The sequence below is a fragment of the Natator depressus genome, chromosome 2 (genome assembly GCF_965152275.1).
Source record: "Natator depressus isolate rNatDep1 chromosome 2, rNatDep2.hap1, whole genome shotgun sequence".
In the NCBI taxonomy this organism is placed as follows: Eukaryota; Metazoa; Chordata; order Testudines; family Cheloniidae; genus Natator; species Natator depressus.
The window spans coordinates 223940088-223957552 of NC_134235.1; the positions used below are offsets into that span (position 1 = coordinate 223940088).

The 17465-nt window shown below is 41.4% G+C and overlaps 1 protein-coding gene across 2 annotated transcripts in view; it reads right to left on the bottom strand.

Annotated features, from left to right (window-relative positions):
* The window catches only part of CUBN (cubilin), a 212908-nt gene that overhangs the window by 175262 nt on the left and 20181 nt on the right, over positions 1-17465 (bottom strand). For both annotated transcript variants that reach the window (XM_074946012.1, XM_074946011.1), the window contains exons 12-17: positions 15241-15427; positions 9429-9547; positions 6300-6534; positions 4524-4705; positions 2179-2341; positions 1793-1983 (exon numbers count right to left, since the gene is read on the bottom strand). In XM_074946012.1, coding sequence (XP_074802113.1) covers positions 1793-1983; positions 2179-2341; positions 4524-4705; positions 6300-6534; positions 9429-9547; positions 15241-15427 — 1077 coding nt within the window. The remainder of the gene's footprint in view (positions 1-1792; positions 1984-2178; positions 2342-4523; positions 4706-6299; positions 6535-9428; positions 9548-15240; positions 15428-17465) is intronic.

The following is a 17465-nucleotide window of genomic DNA, read 5'->3' on the forward strand; positions in this document are numbered from 1 at the left end:
TTATAGGCAAGTGTCCTGGGAGGCAGATTAGAGTGGTAAAAGGGCTGTAGTAGTGACTTAGAGACAGCAGTGTTGAACAGGTCATGATACCAGGGCACAGCAGTTCTCCAACCACCCTCAATTTCCCCCCTTCACGTACATACACAATGGGCTGGGAGGAGAATGGGGGATGGCATAGAGCCCTATGCTGGATCTATATATGGCGAGGTAAAAGCAGATGGCTCCAGTGCTGCTGAGCTTTGGTGATCTCCAGCTGCCTGAATGGCTTTCTGCTCCTTGGCAGTCATGGTGACCTTCCTGAGAGTTCAGTTTAAGCCAGTGGAGTTACTCTGAATTTACACTGGTGACACTGAGATCAGAATTTGGGCCAGAATGTTTAGAAGGAGAATTGAGAACATTTTCAGAACCATAATTCAGGTAAATTGATACTTCTCCATTACCGTTTTTTCCCAACAGCACTGAAAGCATTGATTTGTATATAAAGACAGATGAGAATTCAGTCAAGCAGCAACAAAGATAACAGGGCACCGCAACCAATTGATTTGATCTCACACGGAGCTGGCATTGCTAACAAGTTATCTCTGACTTTGCTGTGCTACAACACATTCTTCCTTAACTGAGAAACATATTGTGTCTCGTTTCTCTCTAGAATACTGGAGTTCCAGGGATTCAGGCTCCTGCTTCCTTAATCAGAGACTAAACATCCCCCCTAGCAGAAACGATGAGCTGTGTCTGTGTCTATGTCTATAGCAATTGCACAGATTTCCTGTTATCATCAGAGCACATGAGCCTCTGGGTCTTTTCAAAATGAGAAAACAGTTGTCAAAAAACTGATTTTAAAGTAAGAATTTAAAAGTCTAAAGCCAGCTCCCTAGTTTAAACTTTACTACAAATACCTATGAGAGAATATTTTAGAGCTCACAAAACTATTTTTTGGGGGGATGGGGGACCAGAACTTGACAAAACCACACAGCTTTGAACAGACTGGTTATTCCAGGGTCATAAAACTCCATCCCTGTTCCTCTGTTCTGGATTGAATGGATCTGAGTGGGGGCGTGGAAGGAGATGGGATGAAAAGGACAGAAAAAGTATGATAAAGCTAAACTGCCTGAGATTGATCAGCAAACAACAAGGTAAATGCCTTGATAAATCACAATCTGATTGTGCCCAACAAAAATTGTTTGGTTTCTCTGTCTTCTGTGAGTTTAGCTGCTGTTCTGCCAGCAATTAGACAAGAGAAGTAGCAGGCCAGACAAACAAAAGCTGTCTGTTTTCATTATACAGACTTCCCTCTAATTTTAGAAATTAATTACACTTCATTCCAACCAAAGCCTCCCAATTAAAGCAGAAAGACAGGGAACAATGTTAATAAGCAAACTTTTATGGCTAACACTGTAGAAATAGATCCACTATACTGAGCTCACTGGAACCTGTTCTCAGTTTGCTCGAAAGTATATCAAGCAAGAGATGAGCCCACTGAATTCTAAACAGTGCCTTCTTGGCCTTGGTATTATTTATGCTTATCTTGTATTTGGTACACATTAACCCAAGGCTCAAACCCCATCCTGATTATGTGGAGTGACTGAGAGTCAACTTAATCCTAGCTGGGTTCTCATATTCACTCACCTTTGGCTCATGCTGATTGCATATCCCCTGCTTCTTAGCCTTTGTGGCTTTTGAACCCTAATAAAAAGAGATATCTACTCTCTTGTATCTTAGGAAGAAATTTTGCTTTACAGTTTTATGCACACAGATAATCAACATTTCAAAACCACAAAATAATAAAAGTCACCTCAATATAATTCCAAGAACAGCCGCTGTGGCTTTCCAGCTCCATGTGAGTGAAGTTGAGGTAGATTTTTTCATTTGGTGGTTGTCGGATAACGTAGATACACTGCCTGTTGTTAATGTATGGGTTAGGCCAGTAAGGGGACATGATAACCCCCCCACTGTCTGTGTAGTTTCCTCCACAATTGGGATCCGCTGTGTTAAATAAAAATAAATTGATCATTCGAGACCTCAGATGGATCATATATCTAAATGCTGGCTGCAAGTCAAACAGCAGATAATTGGGATAGAGTCCACCATGACCCTGCCTGTTTCTATTTCCAGACTATTTCTAGACACAGTAATTTTGGAAATGCTATATTCATAAGTTAAATGCACAGTTGTACTTACAAGGCGATGTAGTGTAGACAATGTGGAAGCCTCTGTCGGTGACTGAGTCATCAGAATGAAAGTGAATCCATGCATATGGGCCAGAGGTTTGAAGTGGGGGAGGAGAATTGGTGCTACAATATTTACCGAGGATGGAGTCTTGTGGAAGGAGGCCGTCTCGAATCTAAACAAAAGTATTAATCCTCAGCATAGGGTTGTCAGATATAAGCCAACTGTGGGCAATTTCAATATACCTAAAGTTATCTTAGCATAGGAACTCATAGGAGGTTTCATTAGTGATTGAAGGTTACTGGGTGGAGGGAAAGCTGGTAAATCACAGCATGGCCTTGCTGTTTTCACACATTCAAAACTCCCATTTAAGTCACCAATCGTGCATTTGCACTGGATGTTGAAGGACTATGAGACCCAACCCCTAATAAATCACTCCAGTGTTGACATGAATGACATAGGGATCATTCACTGAATGGATGGAAGGGGAGGGAAACTTTATGAGATCCACCTTGCAAAGTTTTCCTGGAATCATCCTCTCTGGTGGCAGTGGTTTGGGGAGTCACAAAAAATTTTGGAGGCCACGCTCTCTCCCAACTCTACAAATCTTAAGTTTACAAAAGGAAGTGAACCTCCTTTTATGAGGAGACAGGAATTCGCAGCTGCTTACAGGTTGCCATTCCTCCTCCACCTTTCCCGGATACCCAGCTCCAGGAGAGGTTGTGCTAGATCTCCTTGCAGTCACTCAATAGCAGAGAGGATCCAGCAGCAGATAATACAGATCTTAGTTGCATTACTTCCTGTCCTGCTCCTGGGGACATGCAGGTACGTGATGCCCCTCACTCAGCCTGTACTGTAAGATGATAGCCCAGCCCTTTGGTTATTGTTGTGAATACATTTAAATATAGCTAAAGAAGACAATCAGAGTAAGAAAAATGTGTTTGATTATTATCGTTATGGAACAGACACACTCACAGAAGTAGGTTCCAAACAGTGCAGTGTTGGTAAGTAACCACGATCATGTGACTGGTTTGATCAATCAGAATTAAGGATTTTAATATCTATGTTATCATTCAGAAGAACTACTACTATTGGATACTTAATCTGGAAAAATACCCTCTTTCACTAATGTAAGATAGAGCTTTTATACCATCACACATTTTCTAGATAGCCTCAATAAAACACTGTAACGGGGGCAGTTAAATCTGTTTCTTTATTCCTTCACTGAATGACTGATGCCATTTGCGATTATAATTGATTCCAGTAATATACAACAGTTTGCATACACTATGGCTAATTTCACAGAAAGGAAGCTTTCCAGACACAACGGGAAGGAATCCTTCTTGGTGTAGTGATTTAGATGCTTATACTACTTGAAGGTTTCAAAAAGCCGTATTTGCTGGCCTTTTAACATGTGTCCCAATATTTCAGAAATGACGCAGCATTTTTTTCTAATGGTAAACAGAGATGGGTGAAAAAAAATTGGCAAATAGTTTATTTGCTGAAAAATGCAGTTTTCAATCAACATAAACTGTTTGCCAATTCAGATTGAATTCAGTGAACAGTTTCAGCTGAAAAAAAGTTTGGAAAAAATTCTGAAAAAAATTGAATTTTTTTGACATTTTCAACACTAATGTTTTAACTTTTCCTTGAAAACAACATTTCATTTAGAATTTTAGCTAGATTTAAGTATAAAAAACACAAAAGGATAAAAAATCCTGAAAAATAAACAAAAAATTTCATTCCACTCTGCATGATTTGTTTTGTTTTTAGTTTCAGCAAGGAAAAAAAAACCCAAAATTGTCATTCTGGGTAAACACAAAAAAACCCCATGTTTTGATTTTTCAGTTTGGCCACTGAATTGAAAAATCAATGATTTGCCCAACGCAAGTGGTAAATGCTCCTTGAAACACTTCCCTTTTCACATCTCTGTAACTGTGATACAGTAGAAAACTTTGCATCTGAGACGTGGCCTAAATCTCACATGTCAAGCCATGTACTGTGGTACAATATTTATTTCTCTCACACTTTTTGTTGATACAATTAATTCCCTGCGGGTGTATGTTTGACCAGAATTCTAGAGACTGGGTTTTTTGAGGCTAAATAAGTTTCCCACCAGCGATTCATGGTGAAATCCTGCTTCCACTGAAGTCAGTAACAAAACTTTTACTGCCTTCCTCTACTGATTTCAATGGGGCAGGATTTCACTCTTGTTGTGTATGTGTCTTTGTGGTTGATGAGTAGTGAGTGACTATTTCAGCTTGTGATTTATCTTGCCAGCATTACTTTTCTGTCTGAAACTAAACGGTTGCAATATTTTGCTTTGCAATAACATTGCCATAATGATGAAATTTTACCTCCAGATAGTCATAGCTGCAATTATCATGATGCTCTAGACTCAGTGTGCCAAAGGCAAATGTGATGAGAAGGCCTGGATTGGTTGAGATGGTCCAGTAACAATCTCTGTCAGGAGGATAGTTACCAGGGTATCCCGGCGAGTTTATTGAGCCATAAGTATTTGTTAGTTCACTACCACATTCTAAACAGGGGGAAAAAAACCCACAGAATTACTTCACTCTTTCATCCAACTTAGTTAGAATGTACGTAACGGCCAAATCTAAATCAACCCTTAATGATGGAGTTTATGGACTGTTTTAGGCTATCAGATATATCAAATCAACCCATTTGTTTTCCTTCTCAAGAGTTACATTTAAGGAAATCCATGAACAATAAAAATAGAACCCCAAATATTTTCTAAAGGTGTGTGTCTACACTGAAAACTTACAGTGGTGCAGCTGTAGCTCTGCTGTAGCACTTCACTGTAGACACTACTTATGCCAATGGGAGGGGTTCTCCCTTTGGTATAGGTAATTCACCTCCCTGAGAAGCAGTAGCTAGGTCAGTGGAATCATTCTTCATCAACCTAGCACTATCTACACCAGGATTTAGGTTGGCATAGCAACATGTCTGGGTGTGTGTGTGGATTTTTCACACCCCTAAGTGACATAGCTATGCTGATGTATGTCATCAGTGTAGACCAGCCTGCAGATGCACAGCTCCAACTTTTAAAAAAATGGGTAACTCAGTAACTTAGTGAAAATATCGTGAGAGATGGAACAAGCAAACACACAGGCCTCTTCTGGGGTTCACAGAACTAGGCTGACTGTATGAGCTTTTTTTTAAAACCTAATCCCCCACTTTTTACGCTACTGCAAAGTTGTTAACATTTTTTTAAAAGTTTTTCCAATTCAAGTGTTATGTACTCAGGGTAGAGGAATAATCCTTCCCACAGCAAAGACTGGGTAGCACTAGTGGGTGATTTGTATGTTGTAGTCTAGAATAAACATCTAGTTTATTCAATAAACATTTTTGATCTACCTCTGGCTCTTTTTTCATTCTCTTATTGATGCCCTTTCTCTGATGCATTTTACTCACTGGATGTATTCCCTCCCTCTCCTCTATCCCTTTTTTTCCCCTGTGATCCCACCTAGGCAGTACTTGGAAACAATAATTTTAAAGTTCTAGTCAAGCTTTCAAACCCAGAGTGTTTGGGGGGTTGAAATTAGGTAACATGAATTTGCCCTTCCCTAGCTGTCCTGAAAGAGGCCCAAGTTAATGATCTACTTTGAGAAAGGAATTGCCCAGTCCATCAAAAGATCATGCAAATGCTGTTTTCAGGAATTCAGACATAAGAGATAACTGCACAGAGAAAGTCAAATTGTTTGAAATTTTGATGGAAAACTGTTATGTTTTTTATTCTCATTATCTTAGCCTTCTGCAAACTGACAGTGACAGAGACAAAAAACTTACTTGCCCAGGGGATAAATGATAATAAAAAATCTCAAAGTCCCCAGGAACATATAACCTAGGATCCTAATAAACTTTTGAGAATCCCTCATAGAAAGAGCAAAACAACCTTAAAAACTAAAGCAAAATCCTAGCAAACGTTGTCCAGCCAGTAGTTGTTAGTTAGAATTTGATTCAGAGCATCTACAGATAGCTCATCGGCCATCTTTTCTCCCTTACTCTTAGTCAAACTTTGTCCTTCAGCTCTTGACCTTTACTAACCAAGTAGGACATAATGATCTTTTCCCCCTTTTTTGGTACATTACCTGACATCTCTTAAAACTTACCTGGTTCTCGAGACTCCCATTTAACTGTAAATCCTCCTGCATTAATTGTGTGACCAGAACGGAACCAGAAATACAAGGAATTATGGGTACTGAAAAGCTCAGGAGGATGAGATGAGCCACAGTATTTTCCCAGCATGTATGCTGATGCTGAGGACCCATCATGAATTTGAAGGAAATCAGAATTACAGCTGCTGTGTGCTTCCAGTTGGAAGAATGGGAAAGTAATACGCAGAATCTAACAGGAAATAGCATAAATTAGATCATTTTATTTGTCCATCTGTGGTCTAAAGTTTCATTTGTAAGAGTGATGTAGACATTGTTTACACAATAACCCTGTACGGAGCAGATATACCTGTCCACACAATTGTGCACATCAGTGACAAGCTTCAGAGCAATTATGACATTTCCTGAAGAAAACAAAACAAACAAAAAACCTAAGACAAAGGAAGGTATTAAGTAATAATAAAGGTCAAAAGAAAGGAAAGGAGATACAGAAAGATCCAGACAGACAGAAAAGTTGTCTAGGAGGACTTAATTCCTAATATTACTATTCCTATAAACTAATAGTTACTCAGGATACTAATTTTTGGATCCTCACAGCTAAATTTGATGGTATAATGTTAAGAGTTTGAAATACAGGATAACCTAGCAATATTTGATTAGAGTTTCACTGTGTTATTTTCTTTATGGTATGTAATTAATTAACAAGCATATTCCCATTCTTTATAGTGTTTTAAGTATCTTCCTTTCAGCTACAAAACTAAAGGCTCTTTTGTGGATATAAATTCTTCCTTTTATGAACCTACTGTAGCCAAATAATGGCATACGACAATTTAGTTAGATCCAGATCATCAGCTGGTGTACTTCAGCATAGCTTTACTGACGTCAATGGCGCTATATGGATTTAAAGCTGAGGATCTGGCATGTAGCCTTTTTCATAAACTTCCAGTAATCAACAGAGATTGGTTAATTAGTATTCTTGAAGTATAAAAATTAAAAAACAAGAAAAGTTAATCCTCGGTCAAGAAATCTTATTCTTAATCAGGAACTGAAATGCTTTACAATTTTTAAAAATAAAATTAGAAAATTTGATCCCAAATTAGTATCAGAATATATGTGTAGGCATAAAATATATTTGTGTGACACAGAGGCCCATTGGTGCCAATGGGCGAAGAGTTCACTGTTCTGTAACAGTAACTCCTAACAGGCCTAACAAACTCACTATACTTTGCATATTGCTTTCATAGTATTTATCCAAAGAGGGTCAAGTGAGGTATCTAGAAAAAGCTTATGTCATAATCATTAACATAATTATTGTGAGATGTATGTACAGATGTGTATATACACTGGAAAATACATTTTAAAGTCTGAATCAAAGCGGGGTTGACAAGCAGGTTTTGACCAGATAAAGGATTCACCTGTCTGCTTTGGTTCACATGTAAAATAAGCATTGTAAGCCCACACAGTGGAAGCCCATTTGCATAGGATGTGAACATGAGGGTGTGATGGCAATAGGAAATAAACCCTGGGGTCACCCTGACACTGGGCACAAAACAATGTCTTTGGGGAATATAACAAGTATGTAAAAAGACACCCCTTCATCCTTTACTTCGGAAGCAAAAAGGACAGCACTTTTCACATTCATGAAAGGGAGAGCCCAGCCACATTGATGGTTTAGGAGAGACAAACTACTTTTAGCCTAAACAATGAGGAGTCCTTGTGGCATCTTAGAGACTAATAAATGAATTTGGGCATAAACTTTTGTGGGCTATAACCCACTTAATCAGATGCTTTTAGCCTGTTAGAGTTAAGTTTAGACTCTAGGAAGCATGTTATACTTTTTGTTTTATATGGACCCACTTCTATTTCCACCATTATTCTTATTCACTGTATCTTAGATCTTAGCCTTTGATGATAAACTTATGATGGTTTTCACTATATCTGTATCCCAGTGCTGTGATGTTATATTGGAGGTAATCCTCAGATGAACCAAACAAGCTGGTGTGTGCACTGTTCCTTTGGGGACAGTTTACCTGGTAATTTCTGAGAGTGTCCAGTGGTTAAGGGCTAGACACTCCAGGGGAACACTTCAAGGGGGCTCAGGGACTTGTCTGCACCTATTGTTAATCTGCAAGGCAAAGTAAGGCCTGGCAGAGCCCCAAGGATATTCTCTGTGTGCCTACCAGACTGGTGGTGTCAGGGAGCTGACATCCAGTTAAGCACAAGCAAATCTTCCTATGGTTGAAGGCAGTGAGATAACAAGGTCACTCACAACCTGGGCACCCCGAGAAAGTGCCACAATTTGTAGATCAGCTTTTCTTATGCTCAACCACTGAAGATGTGAATTCAGGATTCTACATTTCACAGACTCATAGAGATTAGACATGGATAATCCTGTGAGGTCATCTAGACTAGACTACCAACCTACCATCTAACCCATCACAGTGCAGGACTGATCCCTATTGGATATTCATTAATATTTCTAATGCAGCTGTAAATGGATCACATCCCAAACCTAAAGCAGTGTAAGAAATATGGTTTCTGTATTATTTAAGGTGTTAGTATGTGTTGTTTGGTGTTGCCAACTCTTGCAAGTCTATCGTGAATCTTGCAATATTTGCTGTTTGTTCTTAAAGCCCCTGCTCCTGAAGGCAAGTGATTATATGGGAATCTCAGCTGTTGTTTTTAAAGTAAATTTCTAAACCTCGTGGTCATGAAGAAAACCATAAAAATGTGACTCAAGTGCACCATCCAGGTTCAGAAATCCGAAGTCTGATAAAAAGAACTAAAATTAATTCTTTTTAAAAGATCTTACGATTTTTGGTGGCCAGGCTCATGATTTTTGAATGTTTGGGGTTAGAAGTGCTGCGTAATTGATGGCTGCAAGAGAAAGAAAGAAACTTGAATTTGGCCCTCGATGCATAAAAAGTATTTCAGTTCACCTTTGAATACCTTTAGCATTTATTACCTGTTTGTATTTACACTCCTTCCCTCAGACTGAAATTCATCCCCTGAAGTCATTTTTCCTGACTCCAGTAACACTGCCTGGTCATAATTATGACTGTGCTGATCAACTGACAGTTACTCATTCCAGTAGGGTGATTTATTTTTAGGTGCACTCTAGTTTACCTTATTGTTATTAGTTCGGATAACCCAAGCACAGCTGACCCGGTGATCATACTGCTCACTGCCTGGATTGTTAGGGTAGCTGAATGACCCATTGGAGCCTGAAAGAAACCCTCCACAAACTGCAGGAAAAAACAAAACAAAACAGATTCATTACAGTTATTCCTGTATTGAAGTAAATAGAGTGAAATCCTTTACCATAACTTTTGATTTGGTAAACATTTAGAAAAAAAAGGAGAGAACCATTTGTATAAGAGGAATGGCTGGGATTTACTGAGAGCAGAGTGACCTCAGGTGAGTAATAAGCAAAAGAAGCCTAAGAATTAGCGATAGCTGGGAAATTTCCATCAATATGACTTTTTGATAGAAAATGCTGTTTCTGCAAAAACAAATTTTTTCCACAGGAAAATTCAGATTTTGATAAAGTTTTTCATTTTCTGTGAGGAAAAATGAAATATTTTGTTTCTGCTGGTTCAACTTGAACTGAAACATTTTGTTTCAGGTTTGTTCAACATTATACTGCATATGCCTATGCTGATGTAATGTCTCTTAGGAGTTGTAATACGGGTGCTTTATGTCCTCATTCTCCTCTGTGGGCCTTACTCCCTGACCAGATTACATCTCTCATGATGCACAGTGGTCACCTCTCTAACCAAGCTGTGTGGTGCATCATGGGAGATGTAGTCTGGCAAAAGAACCCGTCCCACTAGGAAGAATGGGGTCATGCTGCATCTGAACTACAACTCCCAGGAAGCCCGATGGCACCATATGCAGATGCAGTTTAATGTCCAACTGAATCCAGATGAAATATTTCAATTCAGTTCAACAAACTGAAATGAAACATTTTTATTTGGGGAATGTCTAAATGTTTTGTTTTGATTGGAAATGTTCAAGTAAAATATTTCACCATTTTCTAACCAAAATATTTCAAAACTTTTCATTCCACAAAAAACCTGATATTTTGACATTTTGTCCAGATTCAGGACTAAAACAAATGTTGAAGATCAGAATTTCCTGTGAGACAGATATTCCAATTTTTAACTGCCTCTACTTTGAATAATTCAGGAACAAAAATCCAATTTTCATACAAGTGTGCTTAGTAATGAAAAGAATCAAGAGAAGAAAAAAATAGGAGAAAATAGGATATAGCCAGACATATCTCCAAATATAAACAGTTCTCACAATGGCTATTTAAAAGAGTTTCACTCCCCATGCCATACAAAGTTATAACTACATGCACAAAAGAAAATAAAATGGAAAAAAAGAAACAAAAGCCAAAAAATAAATAAAAACTACATTTAAAAAACCTTAAGGTTGCAAAGTGAGGCACTCAAAAGTCAGGAAACAGCAGAATTAAGGTTGCTTGTGCTCGTGCATTATGATACACTTCTTAATTACATGATAACATACTATTTTTCCACAGGAGCCCTGACTCATTCAGTGCACAGGATGAGCAGTGCTCAGTTAATTAGTAGTCAGTCAATATTTTGTTTTCTTCTCATTGTTGGGCACCATGCCTTATTTACTTCACACTATTCAAAAACTGTTATGAAGGCAGAATTACTTATTTACTCATGGTGTTCATCACGATAGTATCTGAATGCATTGCAAACATTAATTAATTTTCACAACAGCCTGTGAGATGAGTGGGTATTATCACTATGTTACAGATGGCAAACTGAGGCACAGAGAGATTAAATCAAAAGTATCCACCACTTTTGGGTGCCCAATTTGAGACACCTAGAACCTGAGTTTTCAGAGCACTTAGCAGAATGTAGCAATGACTATGTTCAAAACACAGCTTCCATTGACTTCAGTCGCAGCTGTGTGCGCTCAGCACTTCTGCAAATCAGACCCCAGGGTTTCAGGTTGAGCACACAGAAAATAAGCAACACACAATTAGTGGCCTCCTGTGCATGGGCACCAAGTTTGTATAATTTTTGGTGGTGCACACAACAGATCCAAGCAGAGCCATCCCATCCATAGGGCAGACCAGGGCAACTGCCCCGGGCCCCGCGCTTTGGGGGGCCCCAAGCTTCAGTGGGACACGGGGTCCAGGGTGGCCTGGGGAGTAATGGGTGGCCTGGCACTGGCAGCATCGAGCGACTCGGCCCCAGCCCGCCCCACCCCACTGGCTCCCAGTGTCGCTTGGGGGAAGGGGCGGAAGCTGGAAAGAGGCGGGGCGAAGGTGGGGGCTTGAGGAAAGGAGTGGAATCGGGAGAGTGAGGGGGCAGAGCAGGGGCAGGAAGAGGTGGGGCAGGGGATCGGGGGAAGGGGTGGGGGCGGAGCAGGGGCAAGAAGAGGCGGGGCAGGGCAGGCTGGGTCACTTGCTGCTGCAGCGCCAGGCCCCCCGCTAACTCCCCAGGCTTCCCTGGCCCCCGTGTCCCCCTGAAGCACGGGGCCCCTCAAAGCACAGGGCTGTTGCCCCGGTCCGTCCTATGGATGGGACAGCTATGAAAATATAAGCCCAAACATTGGCGGAGCTGGGCCCACGTTCCTGAATATTGGTGGAGCACAAACACCACGGGCCCATATAACTCGCTGCCTATGCTCATGTGAAAAGTGTGGTTTAAGTGTCTTGCCTAGCAGGAGATAGGAACTCAGCAGCACTGGCAGCTATAGAATACAGTTCTCCAGGCCAGTAGTCAACTGCCTTAACCATGAGATCATCCTTCCCCTTCCTGCAGTCCCCTGCCTCATTTCCTGTACACCTTTCAACTTCTGCAACAAATGAGGCAAGGGTCCTACAGACAGCAGCTTCTTTCATTGCACAGCCCTGATCATCCCCAGAACAGGCCCATCCTATACACTGAATAAGGTAGGGGTCCTGTGGAAAAAATAGTGAGTGATCATGTAATTAAATACTGTATCATAATGCACATGCACAAGGGGAGCAAATTAAAATTTCATAGACCTGGCATTTCCTAACTTTTGAGTGCTTGATTTTGGAACCTTAATAATGTTCTTTTACATAGTCTTTTATGTGTAATTTCAGATTTAAAAAAAAAAAACTAATCATACAGAAATTGCATTACGTGTTATCATATAGATACCCATATGGTTCATCAACAAGGTTTTGGAATCTTTAGCTCCACCACACAGACCTCTGCCATTTAAGCTAACACAGTAACTGATAGTAACAGTCTGATGTTATCCTTTGTGTGGACCAGCACTAGAGGGGGGATGAGATAATTTTCCAGCAGGTTTCACAGATATTTAGCCAGCTATTTACAGTCCTTGTCCCCAATCTCCTTGCCCAGCCAGGCCCAGTTCCCTTCATAACTTCTCTCTCTCTCTGGCCTCAAGCTACCCTTTCCCCTCATGTTTCCCATCTCCACTGCCTCCCATTACTCCCCAGCCAAGCCAATCCCTCTTTGCCAGCCAAGTTAAGTGTCCTTGCCTCCACTGGCTTCGTCCCAGTCTCTTTACCCAGCCAATCCCAATTCTCCCCCTGCACCCTGGCTTCTTATGAGATCTCTCTCCTCTCCTCACCTCCCACTAGTTCTTAGTCGCACGCTTCTTGCCCTGCCAGTCTGTCTCTCCCCCAGCTCCTCACCCAATATCAGTTTCCTCCCACCCACTGGCTACCCCTCACGTCCTTCCCTCTTTCCCAGACCTTACCCCAGCCACTTCCAGGCTCTGCCCCCCGCCCAGGTTTCTTGTTCCAATATACTTCTCCATTTTTCTCCCCTGAAAAGCTCCAGGTTCAGTTCATGTCCTCTCTACATTTGAATCAGACAGCTTCCTCCTCCATTCTGCCTGAATGCCAGCAAGAGGGTCATTGAGAGCAGGGAACACATCAGCTCTCTGCTCTCAATTCCAGTGGCTGGCCCTACCATAGCCTGCAGCAGCTGGGACCAGCCATTATAGAGAAAGTATTGTTTCAAGCTTTGGACAGGAGCATGCTCATTTGATCTGAGGGGATGGCGCACATGCAGTCTTCTCAGTATTAGGAGTCGTGAGAGGCTTGAGCATGCTCACCAAGGGTGGAATCTTCAGAGATTTTAGCTGTTAAGTTCTACCAAGTCTCTGCTAAGCATGTCTAAACTGCAATTTTTTAGAAGCTTATAAACTTGGCAACATGTAGGTAGATTTTCACAGAAAGGCACAGCTCTGACACAAAGGCCATCTCTTTGACAAATTTCAAGTACCTCCTCCAAATCATAGGTGTGCTAGAGCTTTTTCAAAGAAAAGGTCACCAGGATTTTTTTTTTTTTAACATTGAAAGACAATGCATTTTTCCCTAGCCTTTTTCTTAGAAATGGCAGAAGCATTTTGGCAAAAATTTCAACTAAGGGTTTATTTAGTTTAGTTTAGTTTATTTAAATAAAATTAATACTTGAGGCAGATACCCAGCATGGAAAATTTCAGCCTGAACAGTTAAAGTCTGGCAAAGTTCTAAGCAACTAAAAACAGGGTCTTATAATGGGAAGTGTCAGCCAACTGTAATGTTAGATGATGCTCCCAGCCCACACAACTGTCTACAATACATATGAAGTTGTAGAGCCACACTGTGACAGACTGATGCTGTGTGTGTGTGTGTGTGTGTGTGTGTGTGTCTCTCTCAGTGGAACGGCATCTTGATATTAAATTAATTTTCATAAAGTATTTATAAAACATGCCACTGAAAAACAATGTCAAAGACAGGGCCATGTAATTTCCCTACAAATGTAACATGCCCTGGCTCTGTGGGTTATATTTCCTTTAAATAATGTTTTCAGTGTGTGGACTTCCTTCATGTTTTTATTGTTAACCAAAAACTTCAGGGCCTCATTTAGCTCTCCCTCTCCAATCTCCATGAACAGCAATGATGCTATATTTTTGGCTGAGGACACATTTGGTCAGCTGCTGTTTCAAAATGAACTTTTTCAAAGTTTTCAGCACTCCCCCCACCCTCCCCGATTTCTAAGCCACTGGGATCCAAACAGTTTGTCTATCTTTCTCAATTCCTTGGCTGTAGACTCAGGCTGGTTCAGTGTCAGAAAGCCATAAAGTTTAGTCCCGGTGTAGGCTCCTATTCTACGTTGGTTCTGCAATGTAGTATTCATACTGAGGGTGATGAGGTGCACTGTGACTTACAGGTACTATATTTCAGATAAAACATTTAAACTGAAGTCTATTTCTTGTCACCGTCTGCTGTACCGGGTAAAAATTAAAGATTCTGTGACACTCCTTGAAAAGAAATAGTGATCATCCTGGTTTCATTGACAACATTCTCTTTGTCACGTAAGTTCTAATATCCCAGACTGCATAGTGACTACTATAGAAAGCCTAATAGTTGCCACATTTGCTTGAAGCATATAGTCATTGCATTACCACAATCTAACTCTTTTTTGTGAAGCCCTTTGAGGCAAACCAAGTATGAAATACATTATATAAATCAAAAGCAAACTTTATTCTGTTCACTTGTGATTCCATTATCCCTCCCGCAAATCCTCCTTCCCATCTGAATTAGTACACACATGGTCAGGATTCGGAAGATCTCTATTTAACTACAGAAATCTAATTTTAGGATTTAAAAGGACTAGTCAAGGCTAGTAGGCCTAAAATTCAACCTGTCTGTTATGTTATTGTTGGTAAGCACGTGGAGTTAGAAGCTTTAAGCATTATGGGCTCAATACAAGAGTTCACTGAAGGAGTGGGAAAGATTCACATGGACTTTGGATCAGGATCTATTTTCCACTGCCTCTCATATTTTAAACCCAAGGGTAAGACTTTTCCCTTATAAACCTCATCTCTAATCCAAATGCCTTTTATAGATATCAGATTGATAGGGTGGTGCTTCAGTTCTCAGTCACTATGCTTTTCATGTTACCTTGCTGGGGAGTCTGACACTGAGGTCCAGTCCAGGTATTTGTACATTCACAGGAGTAGCCATTAATTCCATCAGTACAACTTCCACCATTCTGACAAGGGTTGCTAGAACACTCATTGATGTTTTCTGTACAATTGATGCCTGTCCAGCCCGGATCACACACACAGAAGTATCCAGAGAGTGTAGCCTGCAAGAATAAACTGAATGAAAAGATGCAGCAAATGGGAGTCAACTTAAGTCATTAATATAGTTAATAAAATCATTGATGTTTATTATTGTTTTTAGTTGGCAGTGCTGGTGCAGAGAAACAAAGGAAGCACTCAGTAGTCAACTGTCTTGACATTAACTGTTAGATACTAAAAAAAGCCCAAGGCCTAATCGGATTAGCTCCTTGTTTTGTCTATTATTGCGTTGCAGAGGCCTTTGAAATTACCTGAAAAAGTCAAATCTGTCTTACTTTAGCCATCCAGAAAACTGTTTGCTTGGCACTGAAATTATTACCCTAGAAACAAGTAAATCAAGTTACCTCTCATCGCTGTAATACAAGCCAGGACAACAGCTGTTTATAAATCATTTGTCTCAGGCCTGGTCTCTGAAGCCTGAATAGTCTAAAGGTGCCATGAGTGGGATTTAACTACTCCAGACAGAGTTAATGAAGAATGGAGCAAACCCAAAAGGACCACAGGATCAGGCCAGTGGTCCATCTTGTAAGACCCAGGGGGTCTCAAACCCAGAGGCTGTTACCAGTTCATGCTCCACTACCTATGACCCATGTGAACACAGACCATGGGAAGTCCCGCGTCAAGGGGTCTGACAGATAGCAGCCACATGGCTCCTGAATGGCTCCCCACCTTATATAAACACAAGAGATGTTCTGGGAAGAGTCCAAGCAATGGTATGGATCTCCTGTAGCTGCCATGACCATTCCTGATCCCTGGTCTTGAACTCCTGGCTTTGACCTTGGCTTGATTTGGACCTCACCTCCTGACCCTGACCCTGACACCTGACTTGGACTCTGATCCTTGGTATTGACCCCACCCTGGAACTCAAACACAAATTCCTCTGCTACTCTCAGTCTCAGGTTTGACCCTGCTCTGATGTTTGGTCCCAATTGCCCTGGTCAGAATCCTGACAGTTTGCCTGCACCACTCTTGCCTATGGTGAAGGTCTACCCTGGAGGACCGTGGAGGCACTGGGCCCCTCCTTGTCTAACATGCCCTACAGGGTAGTGGAGATGCTTGAACGGGTTTGACCCTCCCAGGAGGAACTCCCCAAGCTTCAAGCCCAATTATCCCAGCTCGCAACACAGAACCAAGCTCTACACAGGCAACCCACCCTGCTCCATGGTGAAAATGTGATATTGAGGTCCCAACTGGCACAGAACAGCACAGATAACCAGCTGCTATGAGAACAGACAGCTTGGCTACAGGACGAAAATACCCAGACCCAGTGCTCCACTCAGAACATTTTAATGGGGACCCCCATAATTCAGGTGGTTTATTAACCAATGTTGCCTGCTGTTTCTGCTCCAACTCTGTCCTGCCCCACCAACCTAGCAAAAGTATTACTCATTATTAGCCACCTGTTGGGAGATGCATTGTACTGGCCCTCGCCCCCACGTGAATGAACGAGCCCGACGCTATCTGACTGGGATGCCTTCCTCCAGGTGTTTTCTACTATATTTGATGATCCACACCATGCCCACTCAGTGGAGGTGGCCATGTGCAAACTCCAGCAGGAGTAGGGACCAGACTTCTTGTACGCTGCCCACTTTCGGCGACTAGTCTCCGACACTGAGTGAAACAAAGCAGCGCAGCTCTACCAGTTCTATTGGGGACTATGGCAGGAAATTAAGGATGATCTAGTTTGTGTGGAGGCCCCAACCAATCTAGATACATTGGTCAATCTCATCATAGCCATCAGCAATAGGCTCCACAAACAACATAAGGAAAGGAAGGGGTCCTGGTCACCACTTGACTGGTACCTCGTGGTACCCCTCTCCAAACCAGACCCAAAACCCATGCAGCTGGATAACACCCATTGCCATGTGACCACTGAGGAAAAAGAGCACTGCTGTTGTCATGGGCTGTGTTTGTACAACGGAAGATCCAGCCATATTCTTACCAATTACCCATCCCTAGCTTTAGCATGACCGATTTCAGGAAACAATGCAGGCCCAGGAGAAGGAGTTGGCCTGGGCAAACCCCCAGATAATGCCCCCCTTC